This window comes from Heteronotia binoei, chromosome 2 (genome assembly GCF_032191835.1).
Source record: "Heteronotia binoei isolate CCM8104 ecotype False Entrance Well chromosome 2, APGP_CSIRO_Hbin_v1, whole genome shotgun sequence".
In the NCBI taxonomy this organism is placed as follows: Eukaryota; Metazoa; Chordata; class Lepidosauria; order Squamata; family Gekkonidae; genus Heteronotia; species Heteronotia binoei.
The window spans coordinates 20918004-20939279 of NC_083224.1; the positions used below are offsets into that span (position 1 = coordinate 20918004).

General features: G+C 48.2%; 1 protein-coding gene across 3 annotated transcripts in view; it reads left to right on the top strand.

Annotated features, from left to right (window-relative positions):
* Positions 1-11853: 11853 nt before the first annotated feature.
* BIRC7 (baculoviral IAP repeat containing 7) overlaps positions 11854-21276 on the top strand; it is a 31983-nt gene continuing 22560 nt past the window's right edge. For 2 of the 3 annotated variants that reach the window (XM_060230651.1, XM_060230653.1), the window contains exons 1-3: positions 11854-12073; positions 13789-14551; positions 18265-18364. In XM_060230651.1, the coding sequence (XP_060086634.1) occupies positions 13966-14551; positions 18265-18364 (686 nt within the window). In that variant the 5' untranslated portion in view covers positions 11854-12073; positions 13789-13965. The remainder of the gene's footprint in view (positions 12074-13788; positions 14552-18264; positions 18365-21276) is intronic. The other variant, XM_060230652.1, reaches the window with a different exon arrangement.

The following is a 21276-nucleotide window of genomic DNA, read 5'->3' on the forward strand; positions in this document are numbered from 1 at the left end:
GGAGAAGAGCCGGTTTCACCTCTCTTAGTACAGGCGGGAAAATAGGTTCTGCTGCCTTGCCTGCTCGCAGGAAATATGTCTTCAGAGCTTCCTTTGCCCAGTTCCCTGGATCCCATGGCAGAGATACAAAGAAAGCACCTTTAAGACAACAAAGTGCTAATGTTTTAAGCATGTTTTATTTTTAAGTTTTTTAAAATTATCTTTTTTAAATGTGTTTGTCTCCTTTATAAAGTTTATATCTCTGCTACCTAATCTTAAATAGGTCTCAAGCAAGGGGGCCTTGTGTGCGGCGGAGGCAGAAATGCAACGGGTGTGGCAAGGAGAGCCAGTGCGGTGAAAGGAAAGACTGCACCGGTTGGATTTCCATGGACCGAGTCAGAGGAAGAGCAGAAGGCCTCACCCCATTTCTCACCCCATGGCCCCTGAAAAGTCGTGAGTTCGCGAAGGCTTTTCCTGGAAAGGATGGGAAGGAACAATAAGAATTCCAAAGGAAAAGAAACCGAATTTGTTTTCATTCTGGAAGGAAAACCGCAAACGCTTGTGATACCTCTGCAAGCTTCAGCCTTCGAAAACGAAACATGCCAAGAAAGGAGAGGGACTAAACTGGGATCTGTTAGGACAGGGGTGCTAAACATGCGGCCCCAGGGGCCAATCAGGCCCCCCAAGCAACTGGCTGTCATCTACTTTCTTCTCCCTCTCTCTTGCTTCCTTCTTTTGCCAGGCTTGCTCAAGCACACAGGAGCTACAGAGCAAAGCCTCTATTTTCTCCACTGGCTGAGGATCCTCCTTTGGGGAGGAAAGGGGATGGAGAGCTTGCTTTGCCAGGTTATCTCAATCCCACAGCAGAGCTACTGAGCCAAGCCTCTCTTCTATTGGCTGAGGTTCCTCCCCCTCCTGGTCCCCTGGGGAAGGAAGGAAGGAAAGAGCCAGAGCTTCCTTCACCCAGTTCCCTGGATCACATGGGAGAGATACAAAGAAAGCACTTTTAAGACCAAGTGCTAATGTTTTAAACATGTTTTAAGTTTAAAAAAAAATCTTTAGTTGTGTTTGTGTCCTTTATAAAGTTTATATCTCTGCTACCTAATCTAAAATAGGTACACACACACAGCCTGACCCAACATGGCTCAGCCCAACAAGAAGACGACGAAGACTGCAGATTTATACGCCATCCTTCTCTCTGAATCAGTCTCAGAGCAGCTCACAATCTCCTTTATCTTCTTCCCCCACAAAAGACACCTTGTGAGGTAGGCGGGGCTGAGAGCTCTCACAGCATCTGCCCTTTCAAGGACAACCTCTGAGAGTTATGGCTGACCCAAGGCCATTCCAGCAGCTGCAAGTGGAGGAGTGGGGAATCAACCCCGGTTCTCCCAGATAAGAATCCGCACACTTAACCACTACAGCAAACTGGCTCTCAACTTCATTGTGTGCTCCGGAGGTGTTGTCTTATGCCAGAGATATAAAAAGTTCTCTCTGCACTTTCTCCAAGCTCAGACAAGGTCTCATTTATGTGAAATCCGGCCCTCATAACAAATGAGTTTGACAACCCTGTGTTAAAAAGGTAAAGGTAGTCCCCTGTGCAAACACCAGTCGTTTCCAACTCGGGTGATGTCACATCACGATGTTTTCATGGCAGACTTTTTACAGGGTGGTTTGCCGTTGCCTTCCCCAGTCATCTACACTTTCTCCCCAGCAAGCTGGGTATAGACTGCAGTACCCTGTGTTGGGGTTACCATATTTCGAAAAGCAAAAAAAGACATATTTCCTGACTGACTACTTCAAACCTGTGATCACTATGACAAATTTCATTTTAAATACCTCTACTGTTTAAGCTGCGATCATTGCTACTTAGGAATATGCCTTACATTCCAACCCCAAAAGAGGGCATTTTTATCCATTTTTTGAAAGAGCTCAAAAGAGGACAGACACACACACAAAAAGAGGACATGTCCTCTAAAAAGATAACATCTGGTAACTCTAGGTCTATGAAATTATTGCTAAGGAGTAGCAAAATAAAATTCTAGTGTCACCTTAATAACTAGATTCAGATGGGTAGCCCTGTTCTGAAGCACTGGAACAAAGTTTTGAGTCCAGTGGCACCTTTTAAGACCAACAAAGTTTTATTTAAGATATGAGCTTCTGTGTGCATGCGCGCTATCTGAAGAAGTGTGCATGCAGACAAAAGCTTATACCTAGAATTAAATGTTGGTCGTAAAGATGACACTGGACTGAAACCTTAAAAAGTAGTAACATGTCAACACAAGTTTCTGTGAAGTCATAGCTCACTTCTTCAGATAGATATCAAATTATGTCTGAGCTTGGAGAAAGCATGGAGAGAACTTTTTCTTCCTCCGGCATAAGACAACAGCTCTGGAGCACCCAATGAAGTTGATTGAGGACAGACAAAAGGAAGCACTTCGTCCTTAACCGGTCCTTCACACATGCAATTTTCTGCCTTAGAATGTAGGAGTGGCCACTGGTTTAGTTGGCTTTTAAAAGGATTAGAAAATAAGGTGGAATGAGTGTTAGTTACAATGGCTAAATGGAATCTCCAGGGATAGTGACACTCTGAATACCACTGATGGAAGGCAGTAATGGAGGCGTCTGCTTCCATACTCTCCTTATGGGTCTTCTGTACATATAATATATTTTTTTATTTTGTATTATATCCCTCCCTACACAAGCCATCCTAAACACGATGAACTTGCAGCAAATTTAATTGTTTTTATGTCCCACTTTTGTCTCCAATAGGGACCCAAAACACCTTACATCATTCTCCTCCCCTTCGTTTTATCCTCACAACAACCCTGCAAGGTAGGTTAGTCTGAGCAAGCGTGACTTGCCCAAGGTTACGCAGCAAACCCATGCAAGAGTAGGGTTTGAACCTGGGTCTTCAGGATCCTAGTTTCATAATCCTAACCCGTATGCCACACTAGCTCTCTGTCTGTTTAAGTGAGGTTACATTACAGCCTGGTCTCATTTTGGGCAGGAGCTCACAGGAGCAGAGCTCTGGAACTTTTAAATTTTATTGTGCTCTTTCTTTTCTTATCCTCCATTCCCAAAAATACTTGCTTTTGGGCTCCATTGTTCAAACCCCCTGTGAAAATTTTGCTGAACTCTTAAAATTTGACAAACTATTATTATTATTAGTAGTAGTAATAGTAGTAGTAGTAGTTTATTTATATTCCGCCCATTCCCCCATGAGGCTCAGAGTGAAGTACATCACATCAAACTTTCTAATATTTCCCCCCACAAAAAATGGGGGAAAAACTAAAACATATAAAGCAGACAGATGGAAATCTTCATCAAGCCATTGTCACATAGGAAATAGTAATATTAAAAGCTATGATGGGAGTAAGGTTTTTTGAAGACAATTATAATTCAAGAGGCATTTTAAGGTAGATGCTGAGCTGATATAATTTAGTACACCTTCCGGTGATGTCAGGGATGTGTGGCATATGCAAATAAGTTGTGCCAATAAGCTCTGGCACCTCTTTTTCTACAAAATGAACCCTTTACAGCAAGCCTCTGAAGTATCCATGAAGGAAATAGTTTCTGTAAACTGAGAATAAAGGAACACATCCAAGTATCCAGTTCTGAAGCACCTGAGAGGAAAAAAGAGAATGAAGTAATGCTCCAAAAACAATCCCCTTTCAAAAGTGTCACCTGATTATTACTGGATGCAGCTTGGAGGGTTAGCAGGATAGGAGAAAGAGCTATTGCATTCTTGTCCTAACTGGGCTTTGCATCTAGGTGTCTTACAGAAAACAAGTTACTGGATCAAATGGATTTTTAGTGTGATCCAGTAAAGTTGTTATCTGTGTTGTCAAAAAAGGCCAGAATAAATGCCCGATTCTGAGGCATTCTAAACAAACTCACGTTACATGGAACTAGATGCTATTAATACCATCCCACGCTGAAATCTCTAAGGAACCTACCTTCAATGGACTAAAACCATATTCTTAGATTTGAATGAATCAAGTTTTAATAAGGGAAGGGCAGATAATAGCAAGTAAACAGGAAAAAACCCACTTTGCATGTGTAATTTGAAGAGTGAAATGTAGCAAGGATGCTTAAATCAAAGGGAGATGTTCCATTTGCTTTGACCGTGAGAGAGAGAGGTCACAGGTGACTGTTCTCTTCACCCACCAGTCACTTCACAGCGGGTCATGTTACATTTCTCTGATTTAGAAGACACTTTTGTCCCCTGGTGACTTGTATCATTCACAACCTGTCAAAGACCAACGTGTTTGGCTTCACACGTTCAGAAAAGGAGTGAAAAAACTACTTTTGCACAATGGAAAAACAAAGATTTTAGAACTGGGCTGAGAGAGGGGATTCTGGCCTTTTGGGGGGGGGGGGCTCTCAATACCTCAAAACGTCTGTCTGCAGCCAGAGGTCAGAGTAGGTGTATTCTGGGGGTGGGTGGGTGCTAATGATTCGCAAAGGTGCTATTAAGCTTGTAATTTCCTGATATCGAAGACGTTCAGATGGCAACATGCTTTATTAGTGAGTACATCACAAAGACAACATGGTGGGGCCGGGTCCCCTGTTATATACATTTCCCAGAACAACCTTCTTCCTGGTCAGGTCCAATCCTGGCCAGTTAAACTTCCCGCCTCTGATCGTCATAGGCGGGCTGCGTTCGTCCCTTCCAGGCACCGCCCACAGGTGCGCTGTGCTGTACTTTCCAGGATGAACACCAGACACAACACTCCTCCCCCACAGTTCAAGATACATAGTCTTTCAAATGAGCGGGCGGCTGCTGCTCTCTGAGTGATCACCGAGGTTCGAGCTGGGGCTGCTGCCTGGGGTTCTGTAACCACTGGTTCCTCACTTTGGGCTGCAGTCGGCAGATCGTTGTCTCAATCCTGCGGAGATATCGCCCCCGTCCTGTAAGGCTCCTCCACCAGCAACCTCGGCAGGGTTGCTTCTTGCGGTGGTCCCGTGCTCTCCTGGTTCTCCACTCCCCCTGGCCTTGCCGGTTCCTCCGGCAGGGTGCGGCGGTGGAGTTGGTCTATGTGTCTGCGGAGGAGCTGCCCCCCTTCCGATGAGACCTCGTAAGAGTGGGACCATATGTGACGGATGAGGTACCTATTCAGGAATTCCTGGAACTCCCGGGAAGTAAACACAGTGCCGTTAACCATCACTATGGTATCAGGGATTCCATGGGTGCAAAAAACCCTCCATAAGGCTCTGATTGTGGCCGCAATGGAGGTGGAAGCGACTGGGATGACCTTCAGCCACTTTGTGTAAGCATCCACCAAGATAAAGAATATTTGCCCCTTTATGGCCCCGCAAAGTCTAAGTGTAGCTGGGGCCATGGCACCCGATTGGATTCCCAGCAGTGAATGGGGGCGCTGGGCGGATTCAGCCGGGACTCATGGCAGGGCGGGCACCTCCTAACCCACCCCTCAATATCTTCATCTATTCCCGGCCACCATACATAGCTTCACACCAGAGCTTTCAGAGCTTTCATCCCTGGGTGCATCTCATGCAAGGCTTCAGGCACTTGCTTCCGGGGTGGGGGAGGGACCACCACTCTGTTGCCCCAAAGGATACACCCTTTGTGTAAGGAGAGTTCTTCCAGGCGGGAAACAAACAGTCTGAATGAAGCGTCCAATTTGCCCGTGGCCAACCCCTCCTCACCCAGTCCAAAATGCATGCAAGGATGTGGTCTCTGCCCGTGGACCTGGCTACCTCCACTGCATGGAGGGGCTGCTCCAGCAGAAACTCCTGGAGCATCACGTGGTGGGCTGGGGCCGGATCTAGGTCCATCTACAGCAGCGGAAGGCAGCTGAGGGCGTCTGTGTGGCCCATTGCCTTGCTGGGGCGGTAGATGAGCTTGTAGGTTTATGAGTTGAGGAACTCGTTCCACTGCAGGACTTGCTGCGACAGGATCAGCGGTGTCTGGCAGTCTGGGATGAGTAGACCGAGCAATGGCTTGTGGTCTATGGCAATCGTGAAGCGCCTACCATACAGGTAGTTGTTGAATTTGTATACGCCCACCACGATTGCAAATGCCTCCTCATCTATTTGAGCGTAGTTGCGCTCAGCCTGGATCAAAGTGCGAGAGTAATAGGCCACGGGGACCTCTCTCCCGCCCAGGAGTTGGTGGCCCAGGATGGTGCCCACTCTGTAAGGGGAAGCATCGCATGCTAAAATCACAGGGAGGGACTCGTCAAAATGGTGGAGTACCTCATTTGAAATCAAGATGTCCTTGACTGCCTGAAAGGCCGCGGCCTGCTTTTCCCCCCAGACCCATGGGGCACCCTTATCTAGGAGTCTGTGTAGGGGTTCGGCCAGGGCTGCTTTGTGGGGCAAGAATGAGTGGTAAAAGTTCAGGAGCCCCAAAAAATGTTGTAGCTCCACCCTGCAAGTGGGGGCCGGGGCCTGTACTATCGCCCTGGTCTGGTTGTCCATTGGGTGAATTCCCACGGCGTCCACTGCAAACCCCAGGAACTCCACCCTTGGCACCCCAAGCAAGCACTTCTCCCACTTCACTTTGAGACCCACATTCTAGAAACAGCGAAACACCTCTTGAAGGCGGCTGCAGAACTCGTCGGCATCAGGTGCTGCTATCAAAACGTCATCGAAAAAGGGTTGTACTCCGGGAATCCCTTTAAGGAGAGAGTCCATTAAGCTTTGGAAAATTCCCGGAGCCACGCTGACCCCAAATTGTAGCCTCCGCACCTTGAAAGCCCCCTGGTGCGTAACAATGGTCTGAGCCTCAGCTGTTTACTCATCCACCAGAAGTAGTTGGTATGCTTGGGCCAAATTCAACTTCCCGAAAATCTTTGAACCGGCCAGGGAGGCGAGGACATGGCTGACCTCCAGGATGGGGTATGGGTGGTCCTGTAGTGCTTTATTAATTGTGCATTTGTAGTCTGCACAGATGCGCATGTCCCCATTCGGCTTGACTAAGTTGACTATGGGGGTTTCCCAAGTGGTGTGGGAGACGGGCTCTAGCACCCCCTGGGCCACGAGGCGGTCCAATTCAGCTTCGATTTTTGGCTAAAGTGCAAACAGAACCCGCCAAGCCTTCAGCCTTAAAGGCCTAACCGTGGGGTCCAGCTGCAACGTGATAGGTGGCCCCTTGAACGTTCCCAGAGCCCCATTGAATACTTCCGGGAACTCCCGGCACACCTGGTCAAAATTGTGGGCCTTTATGTGGTCTGCCCCTACAATTTTGATACCCAGGGGCTTAAACCAAGCCAATCCCAATAGGGTGGTGAGCCGGCGTTTCACCACAAGAATGTCCAGGGCCCCTTTAAAATTTTTGAACTCCACCCTAACTCTGGCCCACCCCATGATCTGCACTGGATTCTTTTGAAAGTCCCGCAATATGAACTCTGCGGGCCACAGGGCCAGCCGGTTGTGGGAGCAGAGTTTATTGAGGGTCTCCTCCAAAATAATGGAGATGGAGGATCCCATGTCCAATTCCATCAGGCAGGGACCCCCCTCGATCAAGACCTGCACTTTGACCTTGTCGGGGGTGTCCTGGGGCAAGTTCATTACCTGGATGCTGTTTGCGGCCATCGTGTGTGCGTCTGTCAAGTCGTGGTTTGTGGACTGGGGCCTCCTGTTGGGTCTGTCTGGCCCTGCAATCTCGGGCGATGTGGCCCACTTTTCCGCAGCTTCTGCATTCCGCATTACAGTAGGGGCAGTCTCGGCACTTGTGTGGGTCCCCACAGCTGACACACTTGGTGCTTTGCTTCTCTGCTGTCCGTGGTCGGTTTGGTGTTTCAGCCCGCTGTGTGGCTGGTGGCAAAGCTGATGTGGCCCTTCCTCGTCGGAGCCGTCTGAGATCAAGGCAGTGGTGGCCTGGTTCGCGAATGGGCTGGTGTGCATCTGTTTGAAGGCGGTTGCCTGTCGGAGTGCTTTTGTGAGGTCGATGTCTTTGTTCTCGTATGCTAGCAACTTTCAGTCCAGCAGGATCTCTTCCAGGTCCCCCGTGAAATCGCATCTCAGGGCTAATCCACGGAGCTCTGCAAGATACTCGGCGGCGGACTCAGATTGTCTCTGCTGTCTCATGTAGAACGCGTGCCTGTGTGTGAGATGGGATGGCTGGGGCGCCATGTGATTCGTCATCGCCTTGACCAGCTGGTCATAGGCTGCCCTTGTGAGGGTGGTTGGCGTGATGACTCGTTTCATCAGCTGGATGGTCTCCACCCCGCACAAACTCAGGAGAAGCGCCTTCTTCTCTGCTGCTGCCTCTATTATGTGCAGCTCTATGTAGTAGTTGATCTGGTCCACCCATGATTCCCATAAGTCGGGCTGGGCAACGTTGAATGCCGGTAGGGTTTGTCCGGGAGCAGTAGCCATGACCTCGGCCGCAGGAGCACTAGAGCTCGGATCGCAGGGCTTGCAGGCGGCTGGAGGCTGCTCTCAGCTCACCGGAATCCCATCCTCTTCGCCAGTGTAATGTACCAATGTCGGAGACGTTCAGATAGCAACATGCTTTATTAGCAAGTACATCACAAAGACAACATGGTGGGGCCGGGTCCCGTTATATACATTTCCCGGAACAACCTTCTTCCTGGTCAGGTCCAATCCTGGCCAGTTAAGCTTCCCGCCACTGATCGTCATAGGCGGGCTGCGTTCATCCCTTCCAGACACCACCCACAGGTGGCTGTCATCTACTTTCTTTTCCCTCTCTTTTGCTTCCTTCTTTTGCCAGGCTTGCTCAAGCACACAGGAGCTACAGAGCAAAGCCTCAATTTTCTCCACTGGCTGATGATCCTCCTTTGGGGAGGAAGGGGGGGATGGAGAGCTTGCTTTGCCAGGTTATCTCAATCCCACAGCAGAGCTACTGAGCCAAGCCTCTCTTCTATTGGCTGAGGTTCCTCCCCCTCCTGGTCCACTGATCGTCATAGGCGGGCTGCGTTCGTCCCTTCCAGACACCACCCACAGGTGCGCTGTGCTGTACCTTCCGGGATGAACACCAGACACAACAAAGCGCATTCTGGTTTTGGCAAATGTAGTAGATTTGACTGAAAAATGGAGGGGAATTAAGCTTTAGAAGAGCAATGATAATGTAGTTGTATTTTTTTTCTCCGGGTGTTTTATGCTATTGAAGACACACTGTCTTATGTTTCTTCAGGGAGGTTTCTGTTCTGCACGTTTTGTTCCCTTCAGTGGTGTTCAGCAGGGCTTTTTTTGGTAGAAAAAGGCCAGCAGGGATGTATCTGCATATTAGGCCACACCCCTTGATGTCATCATTGTTTCACATAGGGCTTTTTTTGTAGAAAAAGGCGAGCAATAACTCATTTGCATATTAGGGCACACCCCTTAAGCCAGCCAGAACTACGTTCCTGCTCAAAAAAAGCCCTGGTGTTCAGTCTTCAATAGCTGTTATACCTTTGTTTAACCCAGACTTGTAAGCAATAGAGCAATTAACAGGCAGCTTTTGTTATTTCCTATTGGTTTCCCACCCAAATGCTATCCAGACCAAATGCTCTTTAAGTTTGTTAATTTCACTATTTTGCCATTGGATTCTAACGTTGTACTACTTTGCATTCTAAACCACTGCCCACCAGCTATATGTAGCTCTGCTCACGTACCTCATTCCATTGTCCAAAGAAGTGTGCATAAGGCTTGCCAATCCCCAGATCCCCTGGTTCGGAGGCCCTCCCCCAGCTTCAGGGTCATCAGAAAGCGAAGGAGGGGGAGGAAATGTCTGCTGGGCACTCCATTATTCCCTATGGAGACCGATTCTCATAGGGTATAATGGAGAATTGATCTGTGAGTATCTGGGGCTCTAGGAGAGCTGTTTTTTGAGGTAGAGGCACCAAATTTTCACCATTGCATTCAGTGCCTCTCCCCAACATACCCCCCAAGTTTCAAAAAGATTGGACTAGGGGGTCCAATTCTATGAGCCCCAAAAGAAGGTGTCCCTATCCTTCATTATTTCCAAAGGAGAGAAGGCATTTAAAAGGTGTGCAGTCACTTTAAATGTAATGGCCAGAACTCCCTTTGGAATTCAGTTATGCATGTCACAGCCTTGCTCCTAGCTCTGCCCCAGTGTCTCCTAGTTCCATCCCCAAAGCCCTCAGATATTTCTTGAATTGGACTTAGCAACCCTAATATGCTTGCGTACGAAAGCTTACATTCTGAATAAAACTTTGTTGGGTCTTAAAGTTGCTACTGGACTCCTGCTTTGTTACACTGACATACAATTGACACAAAGAATCCTAATGTTATGTCTCTGCATTCAAATAGAATTATTTGTGCATTCAGTGGGCTTTGCTTCTAGGAAGATTCCCTCCATCCGTTGATATCCTTTTTTGACATTCTCCAGGCTGCAAGCTGGCAGGCATGCAGGGTGGCAAACGCCCATGACATAATGGCAGCTCTCCTGTAGGAAATATAAAAGCCGGCAGTGATTCAGACCTTCCTCTAGGGCTAATTGGAACACAAAGATCTCTTGGAAGGGAGCAGACAGAAGATGTGACAGTCCCTACGTTGCAAAGTTAATACATGTTATTTATCCAAATAATCCTTGATGCAGCTTGAGGTCATTTTGTACCTAGTCCACTCTAATTAATCAAGACAATAATATATGGCCACACGCATGAAGCTGCCATAGGAACGGAGACCCTTGATCCATCAAGATCAATATTTGTCCATTCAGACAGGCAGAGATTTCCCCTTGGTCTCAGGTGGAAGTCTTTCATTTCACCACCTATCTGATCTTTTTAACTGGAGATGCTGGGAACTGAACCCGGGTCCTTCTGAATGCCAAACAAAGGCTCCTCAACTGAGCTACCGCCCTTTATTCCAGTTTGGTTAAGTGCACGGACTCTTATCCGGGAGGATCGCGTTTGATTCTCCACTCCTCCACGTGCAACTACTGGAATGACTTTGGGTCAGGCATAACCAGGGATGGAATTCTAGCAGGAGCTCCTTTGCATATTAGGCCACACACTCCTGATGTAGCCAGTCCTCCAAGAGCTTACAAAACGCCTTGTAAGCTTTTGAAGGATTGGCTACATCAGGGAGGTGTGGCCTAAAATGCAAAGGAGCTCTTGTTAGAATTCCAACCTGAGCATAGAATTCCACCCCTGAGCACTTTGTCAGAGGTGATCTCTCAAATAGCGGTTTCTGTCAGAGCTCTCTCAGCCCCACCTACCTCACAGGCAATGTTCCCTCTAAACTGTGCAGTTTTGTGAGCAAAAATTCTACTTTGTGAGCTACTGGAATTAAAGATGTGAGCTACTGGCATTAGAGGTGTGAGCTACTGCATAAATTAGCTTGCTCTGTGGCCATTTTTCCTGAGCTAGGACAAAAATTTTGCCATTTTGCATATGAAGAAAGGTTGAAGAAGCTGGAGATGTTTAGCCTGGAGAGGAAGCGGCTGAGAGGTGATATGAGCACCATCTTCAAGTACTTGAAGGACTGTCATATAGAGGAGGGTGTGGAATTGTTTTCTGTGGCCCCAGAAGGCAGGACCAGAACCAATGGGTTAAATTAAATCAAAAGAGTTTCCGGCTCAACATTAGGAAGAATTTCCTGACTGTTAGAGCGGTTCCTCAGTGGAACAGGCTTCCTCGGGAGGTGGTGGGCTCTCCTTCCTTGGAGGTTTTTAAACAGAGGCTAGATGGCCATCTGACAGCAATGAAGATCCTGTGAATTTAGGGGGAGGTATTTGTGAGTTTCCTGCATTGTGCAGGGGGTTGGACTAGATGACCCTGGAGGTCCTTCCAACTCTATGATTCTAAGATTTTACACCGTAAAATCCAGTTATAAAGTGGATTGAAAGTACACTATTTAGCATGTGTGAAAGTGTGAGTTGTGTCTAAAAATTAGGTTTAAAACCACCTGCAGCTTTAAAAGGAGCAATAATTGCTGAAGGTTGTTAATGATTTGGGTGGGGCTGTGGCCTTAAAAGTGGTCCAGAAACAGATGTTTTGCATATGTGTGTTGCTGGCTAGCAGTGGGATAGTGCTAAAACTGTTTAATTCTAGGTGAATGCTTAAAAATTAGTTTTGTGGAGATACGCTGGCTGTGCACAGGAGATTTTGTACAGTATACTGAAGTTGATTTTGTGGTTTGTTGAGTTGTGAAGATTTATTTGGTGAGTGTTGTGATTTGATTGTGGAATATTGTAGTTTCCCTATGTGGGTTTAATAGGCAGAGAAGATAATGGTGTGTGTAGATCTTCCTTTGACTGTTGCCTGGGTCCTGGGAAAGCTCGGTGTTAAATGCTCTATTAAATGAAGCTTTGTCTGAAGAGGTAAGATTGTTAATCAGAGGATTAATAACAATGGAAGGTTATACTTCACTTGGATGTAAAAGAGATAATGTAAATCCCCGTGTAGAGATACGAAGAGAGAGGAAAACCGGAAGAAATTGGGGCAGGGGGGTGGGCAGCTATTTACTCCCATGCCTCAAAAAGACTCATTTGCCCCCATGTCACATATTATTATTAAGCCTTCGTTAAAGGATCTGGATATTTTTCTCTAGCCTCGTTGGCAGCCCTACTAAATGAACCTTACTCCTGACCAAACTTGAGCTTGTTTTTCAGGGGTTGGGGGCACTGCAGAATCTTAATAAGGGTCTCAAATTATTTGATGCAGTGCAGAACTTTGCAATCCTTCCACTCCGACAGGACTCTTGTATGGGAGCAAAACGTTCTTTTCATCTGCTCTCCTACTTCACCAATTCCTTCACTGCTGCATAAATTGGTGGCTGCAACAAGCACAAACCGCTTCAAATGGGGTTTGGATAAACATGGAGCAGAGGTCCATCAGTAGCTATTAGCCACAAGCTATAGAAGGAATACTCTACTGGGGGCATTGATGCTCCATATTCTTGGTGCTTGGGTGGGGGGCACAGTGGGAGGGCTTCTGGAGTTCTGGCCCTGCTGGTGGACCTCCTGATGGCACCTGGGTTTTGGCCACTATGAGACAGGGAGTGTTGAGCTGGATGGCCTGATCCAACATGGCTTCTCTTACGTTCTTATGTCTGGGGCAGTGATGCTCTGTATTCTTGGTGCTTAGGGGGCCACAGTTAGAGGGCTTCTGGAGTTCTGTCCCTGTCTATTTTGGCCATTGTGTGACACAGGGTGTGGGACTGGAGGGGCCATTGGCCTGATCCAACATCATGGAAAAAGATATTTGTTCTTGTGGTCACTGGGTGGCTATAAAATGACCATAGGAAAACCTTCTAGTAAATGACTATAGCTTATTTCAAGCTCAATGTTAATGTTCATTGAAGTCTGATCTTTAGATTGTTCGTTTTTTAATCTTAATATTCGCTACTGTGTACACAATAAATATGTTTTTGATCATATTGATCTTTAAGCTAGCTTGACCCTTCAAACAGAGCAAGTATAGTTTGAGAAAAGCCAGTTTGGTGTAGTGGTTAAGTGTGCAGACTCTTATTTGGGAGAACCGGGTTTGATTCCCCACTCCTCCACTTGCACCTGCTGGAATGGCCTTGGGTCAGCCATAGCTCTGGCAGAGGTTGTCCTTGAAAGGGCAGCTGCTATGAGAGCCCTCTCAGCCCCACCCACCTCACAGGGTGTCTGTTGTGGGGCAGGGGGAGATAAAGGAGATTGTGACCACTCTGAGACTCTGAAATTCAGAATATAAGGGTGCGATATAAGTCCAATATCATCATCATCTTCTCTGCCATCTGTTCAGTGTTACATATTACACAGGATGGCTGAATTTTTGTTCTTGTGTTCTTGTAAAAACTTTGTTGCCAGATTCCTGGGGTGGGGATAAAAACAGCCCATTTGGGCTTCTCAGTAATCCAGTGTGAAAATTCTCTCTCTTCTCTGTTCAGGCACAAGAAGAATTAGGCAGAAAAGCGGCAATTGTCCAGTAGCAGCGACAACAGCGATCAGCTGGCCGTAGAAAAAACAGAAACCCGTTTGTCTGCTGTTCCGAAGCCTGTTTGGCTATTGAGTTGTGAAGCTTTCCAGAATTCACAGTAGGCAGAGCCAACAGGGGGGGCCAAAGGATGCAGGCTGACAGCATGAGGGATCATCTCATTGCAACGACAGCCCATCTAGCTGCTCGTGTATTGACTAAGCTCTTCTCTCGGAGCTGGGAAATGGGGGAGAACTCTTCTGAGGATGGTAGGAGCAGAACTGAGTCCAGCATGAGGTCAGAAGAGGCACGGTTAAGGACGTTCCAGCGCTGGCCAGCCAGTGCCGCCATTTCTCCAGCTGCTCTGGCCGCAGCCGGCTTCTTCTTTGTGGGCCCTGGGGATCGAGTGGAGTGTTTCTGCTGTGGCGGGGAGTTGTACGACTGGCTTCCAGAGGATGACCCAGTAGTAGAGCACAAGAAGTTCTTCCCTAGGTGTCCTTTCATCCGGCACAAGGCTGCTAGGGGAGGGCTGCCTGATAGGGAGATTTGGGACTGCGTGGATGGACAGTTTCTTGGCATGCTGCAAAGTTTAGGCATGGAAGAGGCCCTCCTAGACAGCTCCCCGGAATACCCAGAAATGGAGACGGAAGGCGATCGGTTGGTGACGTTTGACACCTGGCCATCTTATGCTCAGGTGCCTCCTGAGCTATTGGCCAGAGCAGGCTTCTTCTACACAGGTAAGAACGGTGTTTCCATATTGGACAGCAGGCCAAGCGTTTTGACTCCATCATACCCCAGCTAGATATCTCTGGGCACCACTGTTTGTTGATTTGCTTCATTTTCGCCCCGCCTTTCTCCCAAATGGTGAGGGAAGAAGAAGAAGATGACGACCGCAGATTTATACCCCATCCTCTCTGAATCAGAGACTCAGAGCGGTTTACAATCTCCTATATCTTCTCCCCCCCACAACAGACACCCTGTGAGGTGGGTGGGGCTGAGAGGGCTCTCACAGCAGCTGCCCTTTCAAGGACAACCTCTGCCAGAGCTACAGGTGACCCAAGGCCATTCCAGGAGCTGCAAGTGGAGGAGTGGGGAATCAAACCCGGCTCTCCCAGATAAGAGTCCGCACACTTAACCACTACTACACCAAACTGGCTCTCAAAGAGACACAAAGGGTTCTCCTCTCCTCCATTTTATCCTGAGAGCAGCAACTAGGGTTGCCCATCCCCAGGTGGGGGCAGGGGATCCCCCAGTTTGGAGGCCCTCCCCCTGCTTCAGGATCATTAGAAAGTGGGGGGGGGGGATGTCTGCTGGGAACTCCATTATTCCCTATGAAGACTGATTCCCGTAGGGTATAATAGAGTATTGAACCACCATTATCTGGGGCTCTAGGAGGGCTGTTTTTTAAGATAGAAGTGCCTATTTTTTCAGCATAGCATTCAATGCCTCTCCTCAAAAGGCTCTCCAAGTTTCCAAAACATTGGACCAGGGGTCAAATTCTGTGAGCCCCAAAAGAAGGTGCCCCTATCCTTCATTATTTCCAATGGAGGAAAAGCATTTAAAAGGTGTGCGGTCCCTTTCAATGTGATGCCCAGAACTCCCATTAGAGTTCAATTGTGCTTGTCACATCCTTGCTTCTGGCTCCACCCCCAATGTCTTCTGACTCCACCCCCAAAGTCTCTTGGCTCTACTCCTGAAGTCCCCAGATATTTCTTGAATTGGATTTGGCAACCCTAGCAGCAACTCTGTGAATTAGGTTAGGCAGACAGCGTGTGAGTGGCTGAAGATCACTCAACAAGCTTCCATGGTGGGGTTGGGGGTGGGGGTGGTTCAAACCTGGGTCTCCTAGTCCTTTACTCTAACCACCACACCATGCTTCTGACTCTAGACTAAGGTTGGTGTGTGTGTTATGCTTCTGACTGACCTATGAAATAACGCTGTCCTGGGTTCAAATCCCAACCCTGCATAAAGGTCACTGGGTGACCTTGGGCCACTTGTTGTCTCGGCCTTAACCCATCTACAGGGTGGTTAGAGATGGATAAAATGGCGGAGAGGAGTAGCAAGTATGCCCCTAGGAGAAAGTGTGAGGGAAAAAATGCATTTAAATAAACAAATGTCTGCTGAAAGAAACCAGAGGTTGAAAAAAGATCTTGGGAGGCTTGGGATTAAGTTCTCTGCAGGGTTCTTTGCTCCCTTCTTCCAACGACTGGCTTTAACGAGAGCCAGTTTGGTGTAGTGGTTAAGTGTGCGGACTCTTATCTGGGAGCACCGGGTTTGATTCCCCACTCCTCCACTTGCACCTGCTGGAATGGCCTTGGGTCAGCCATGGCTTTCATAAGATTTGTCCTTGAAAGGGCAGCTGCTGGGAAAGCCCTCCCAGCCCCACCTACCTCACAGGGTGTCTGTTGTGGGGGAAGAAGATAAAGAAGATTGTAAGCTGTTCTGAGTCTCTGATTCAGAGAAAAGGGCAGGGTATAAATCTGCAGTCGTCTTCTTCTAAAAAGGACTCTCCTTTTTGTTAAACAAGCACTTTTTCACAACACGAACACTAAGGCAGCTCAGAGTTCTGCTGTTTTTAGTGCAGAGCAAATGCAGTCTCGAATGCAGATGTACTAATAGCCATTATGAACACAGGTACAGCTTCCGCAAGGGGGGTTTGAGTCAGTGCTTTGTTTGACTGGTTATTGGGCCTTTGTGTTTTTGTGGCCGTGCCTTTGCTGCTGTTGTGCTTTCTTTCCCAGGGCGCTTTCATGCATGCACAACAACATGCTTTCAATCCACTTTGCAACTAGATTTTACTGTGTGACATGGCAACATTCACTTGCAAACGGTCACGGGACTGAAATTGCATTATTTAGCGTGTATGAAAGTGTCTGTGAATGGACATACCTAGTCAGAAAACTTTTGGTCCCAGGGTATTCTTAGAGTATGCAATGATCGCAGCTGCTTTGCTGGAAGCTAAGCAGCGTCTGCATGAGATACTCCTGGTGCATTCTGGCCCCATGAAGAAAGAAAGGCGGCATATAAAATATTATAAGGTTGGATCCATTCTGCACTTCTTCCCCACCCCCACAACTAAAGCCTGGCGTAGTGGTTAAGTGTGCAGATTCTTATCTGGGAGAACTGGGTTTCATTCCCCACGCTTCCACTTGCAGCTGCTGGAATGGCCTTGGGTCAGCCATAGCTCTCACAGAGTTGTCCTTAAAAGGGCACCTCTGTCAGAGCTCTCTCAGCCCCAACCACACGCAGGGTGTCTGTTGTGGGAAGGAAGATAAAGGAGATTGTGAGCCACTCTGAGACTCTCTTCCCGGGCCCCAGCCCTCTCTGAGCCAGTTTCCCTCCAAACCCCTTGCCACCCAATCAGAGGGATAGACAGGATCCTGGGAAATGTAGGCTCTTCCCAGTACTCCTAAGCAGGCTTCCCTGGGCCCTGCAGGCCTTATTAGGCCCAGGATCATGACATATGCCATAACTGAACGTGTGGGCTTGACGTTCTGCTCTTATGGTAAGGGAGAGGGAGTCCTTTGTAGGGTTGCCAAATCCAATTCAAGAAATATCTGGGGACTCTGAGGGTGGAGCCAGGAGCAAGGGTGGGACAAGCATAACTGAACTCCAAAGGGAGTTCTGGCCATCACACTTAAAGGGACCACACACCTTTTAAAATGCCTTCCTTCCATTGGAAATAATGGACAGGGGCATCTTCTTTGGGGGCTCATTGAATTGGACCCCCTGGTCCATTTTTTTGAAACTTGGGGGGTATTTTGGGGAGAGGCACTGGATACTATGCTGAAAATTTGGTGCCTCTACCTCATAAAACAGCCCCCCCCAGAGCCCCAGATACCCACAGCTCAATTCTCCATTATTTTCTATGGGAATCAGTCTCCATAGGGAATAACAGAGTGCCAAGTGGACATTTCCCACCCCCTCCCCGCTTTCTGATGACCCTGAAGCAGGGGGAGGGACTCCAAACCAGGGGATCCCCTGCCCCCACCTGGGGATGGACAACCCTAGTCCTTTGTCTATCAGAAAGGTTGCTCTGGAAACCATTTGCATCAACAAAAGTTATATAGGATGGAGGCATAATAAGGAGAGTATGGGGGAAAAAACTTGGCCGGATCCAAGTCATTGCCTTAAGACCTGCAACTGGATGCTTATCATACTATAATAATAATAAGAAATTTTATTTGTATCCCACCTTCCCCACCGAGGCAGGCTCAGGGCGGCTAACAACATTTCATAAAACATACAATAAACAGTGGCATGATATTTCTCTGATTTTTCTTTTTAAATCCTGGGCCATGCGGTCATCTTCTTTGCATCATGATATGCCCATTGTGAGACTCCAGAATGAATGCTAGCAAAGCAAGATGACCAGCGCTGTGAGACTTCTGTGCCACTGTTGCTCTTTTGAGATGCTGTTAAGTGCCTCAAAACTGCTGTTGTTTTTCAGGTGATGGAGATTATGTGCGCTGCTTCTATTGTGACGGTGCTTTAAGGAACTGGGAGCGTGGAGATGACCCCTGGATGGAGCATGCTAGGTGGTTTCCAAGGTAATTTATGTGTTGCATTTCATATTTTTGTACCTTTTTCTTTTTTTTTTGCTCCGGGAGGTTTATGAACATATGAACGTATGAAGCTGCCTTATACTGAATCAGACCCTTGGTCCATCAAAATCAGTATTGTCTTCTCAGACTGGCAGCGGCTCTCCAGGGTCTCAGGCTGAGGTTTTTCACACCTATTTGCCTGGACCCTTTTTTGGAGATGCCAGGGATTGAACCTGGGACCTTCTGCTTCCCAAGCAGATGCTCTACCACTGAGCCACCGTCCCTCCCCTAAAGGAGATATGAACAAATGAAGCTGCCTTCTACTGAACCAGACCCTTGGTCCATCAAAGTCAGTACTGTCTTCTCAGACTGGCAGTGGCTCTCCAGGGTCTCAAGCTGAGGTTTTTCACACCTATTTGCCTGGACCCTTTTTTAGTTGGAGATGCCAGGGATTGAACCTGGGACCTTCTGCTTCCCAAGCAAATGCTCTACCACTGAGCCACCGTCCTTCCCCTAAAGGAGATATGAACAAATGAAGCTGCCTTCTACTGAACCAGACCCTTGGTCCATCAAAGTCAGTATTGTCTTCTCAGACTGGCAGCGGCTCTCCAGGGTCTCAAGCTGAGGTTTTTCACACCTATTTGCCTGGACCCTTTTTTGGAGATGCCAGGGATTGAACCTGGGACCTTCTGCTTCCCGAGCAGATGTTCTACCACTGAGCCACCGTCCCCTGTTTAAATGAATCTTGTATGTAGATGATAATAGGGAAGCCTCAGATTCAGCAGGACCTCACAGGAGCACAGCTCCTGAACCTTTTTGAGGGTTCCCCTTCTTCCTCCCACAAACCTTGTTCATTGAATAGCAGGTCCATTGCATAACAATCCCTGGATTAGGAGAGTACTGCTGCCAAGCCCACGGTCCAGGCGGGAAATCTCCTGCCCGGGAGGTTCTCATCCCACCAGCCCACATTGGGCCGGTGGGGGGAACCTACCCCTGCATCGCTGATGAGATGATGTCACCCGGAAGTGACGTCATCAAAATGGCGGCACCCATGCAGGGCCACTCTAGGTGTTTCTGGGAAAACACTATGGTTTTTCCCAGACGCTCTAGCCATTTGGGAGGTAAAACTCTATTGTAGAAGAGGTGGCAGTGATATTTCTCTGATTTTTCTTTTTAAATCCTGGGCCATGTGGTCATCTTCTTTGCATCCCAATATCCCAAATGGCTAGAGCATCCGGGGAAACCATAGTTTTCCCGGAAACACCTAGAGCGGCCCCGCACGGGCGCCGCCATTTTGATGGTGTCACTTCTGGGTGACGTCATTTCATTGCGCGCACATTGTTCACGCAAATGTCCCTTGCTGGGGGATGAAGAGGCCTTGGCAACCCTACGAGCGAGGCCTGCTTGGGTTGGCTGGATCTCTAGCCAGCCCAAGCAGGCTTCACTTGCCCAGGGCTCTCTTTTCTTGCATCAGGTTGCTTTTGACTGGGCGGGGGGAGGCAGCATATGCTAATGAATTATGATAATGAGCTCTACCACCTATTTTTCTACAAAATGATTCCTAGGGTTGCCAAGTCCCCCACAGCCTCCGGCCTCCCAAATTGCTAGAGTGTCCGGGAAAACCATAGAGTTTTCCCAGAAATGCCTAGAGCGGCTGGCATGGGTCGACGGGTTGGGAATCTCCAGGGTGGGAGAACCCTATCTGGCCTGGGGGCTTGGCAGCCCAAATGACCCCTGATAATGGGTAATGGCCAAGGCTACTTTTGTATCTTCAGCAAAGAATGTGCTGAACCTTCCCTGTTTATTCCTTTGCTAAAAGTGACTTCTTGTAATCAAGACCTTGGTTATACTAGTTCCCCAATGATTTGCTATTGCTGATATTGTTCTACACTCTGCCTTTAATGCACTGCAATCTATACCCTTCACAGAGTACACAGGCTGGGTCAGGGGGCCTACCCCTGTGTCCTGTATCCCACTCAGACAAGATTTGTAGGGTTGCTAATCCCCAGGTGAGGGCAGGGGATCCCCCGGTTTGGAGGCCCTCCCCCTGCTTCAGGGTTATCAGAAAGCGGCAGGGGCGGGAAGAGAAATGTCTGCTGGGAACTCCATTATTCCCTGTGGAGACCGATTCATACAGCATAGCATCTAGTGCCTCTCCCCAAAATACCCCCCAAGTTTCAAAAGGATTGGACTACGGGGTCCAATTCTATGAGTCCCAAAAGAAGGTGCCCCTATCCATTATTTCCAATGGAGGGAAGGCATTTAAAAGGTGTGTGGTCCCTTAAAATGTGGTGGCCAGAACTCCCTTTAGAGTTCAGTCATGCTTGTCACAACCTTGCTGCTGGCTCCACCCCCGAAGTCCCCAGATATTTCTTGAATTGGACTTGGCAACCCTAAAGATGTGTGGCTTCTAAACTCCTGCGTGTGGAGTACCCAAATCAGGGTTGCCATTTCCCGGCTGAAGAATCCTGGGGATTTGGGGGGTGCAGCCTGCGGAGGGCAGAGTTGGGGAACGGGAGTGAGATAGCACGCCCTGGAGTCCAGCCACCAAAGCAGCCTCTCCCCTCAGGGGAACTGATCACTGTAGTCTGGAAATCAGTTGTATTTCCCGGTGATCTCGGGGCCCTTAGCTGGAAGCTGGCAAATGTAATGTACTGAGTTACTAGACTTGTATAAGGCAACATGCTTTATTGGCGAATACTTCACCAAGAGAGCATGGCAGGGCCGGGTCCCCGATTATATACATATCCCAGATCAATCCTCTTACCTGGCCAGGTCCAATCCTGGCCAGTTAAACTTCCTGCCACAGATCTTCATAGACGGAGTGTATTTTCATCTTTACGTCCGGCGACCTGCGGTCTCCCACTGGTCACCTCTGTGCGCACGCGTGCGCGCTGTGTTGTGCATTCAGGGACCAA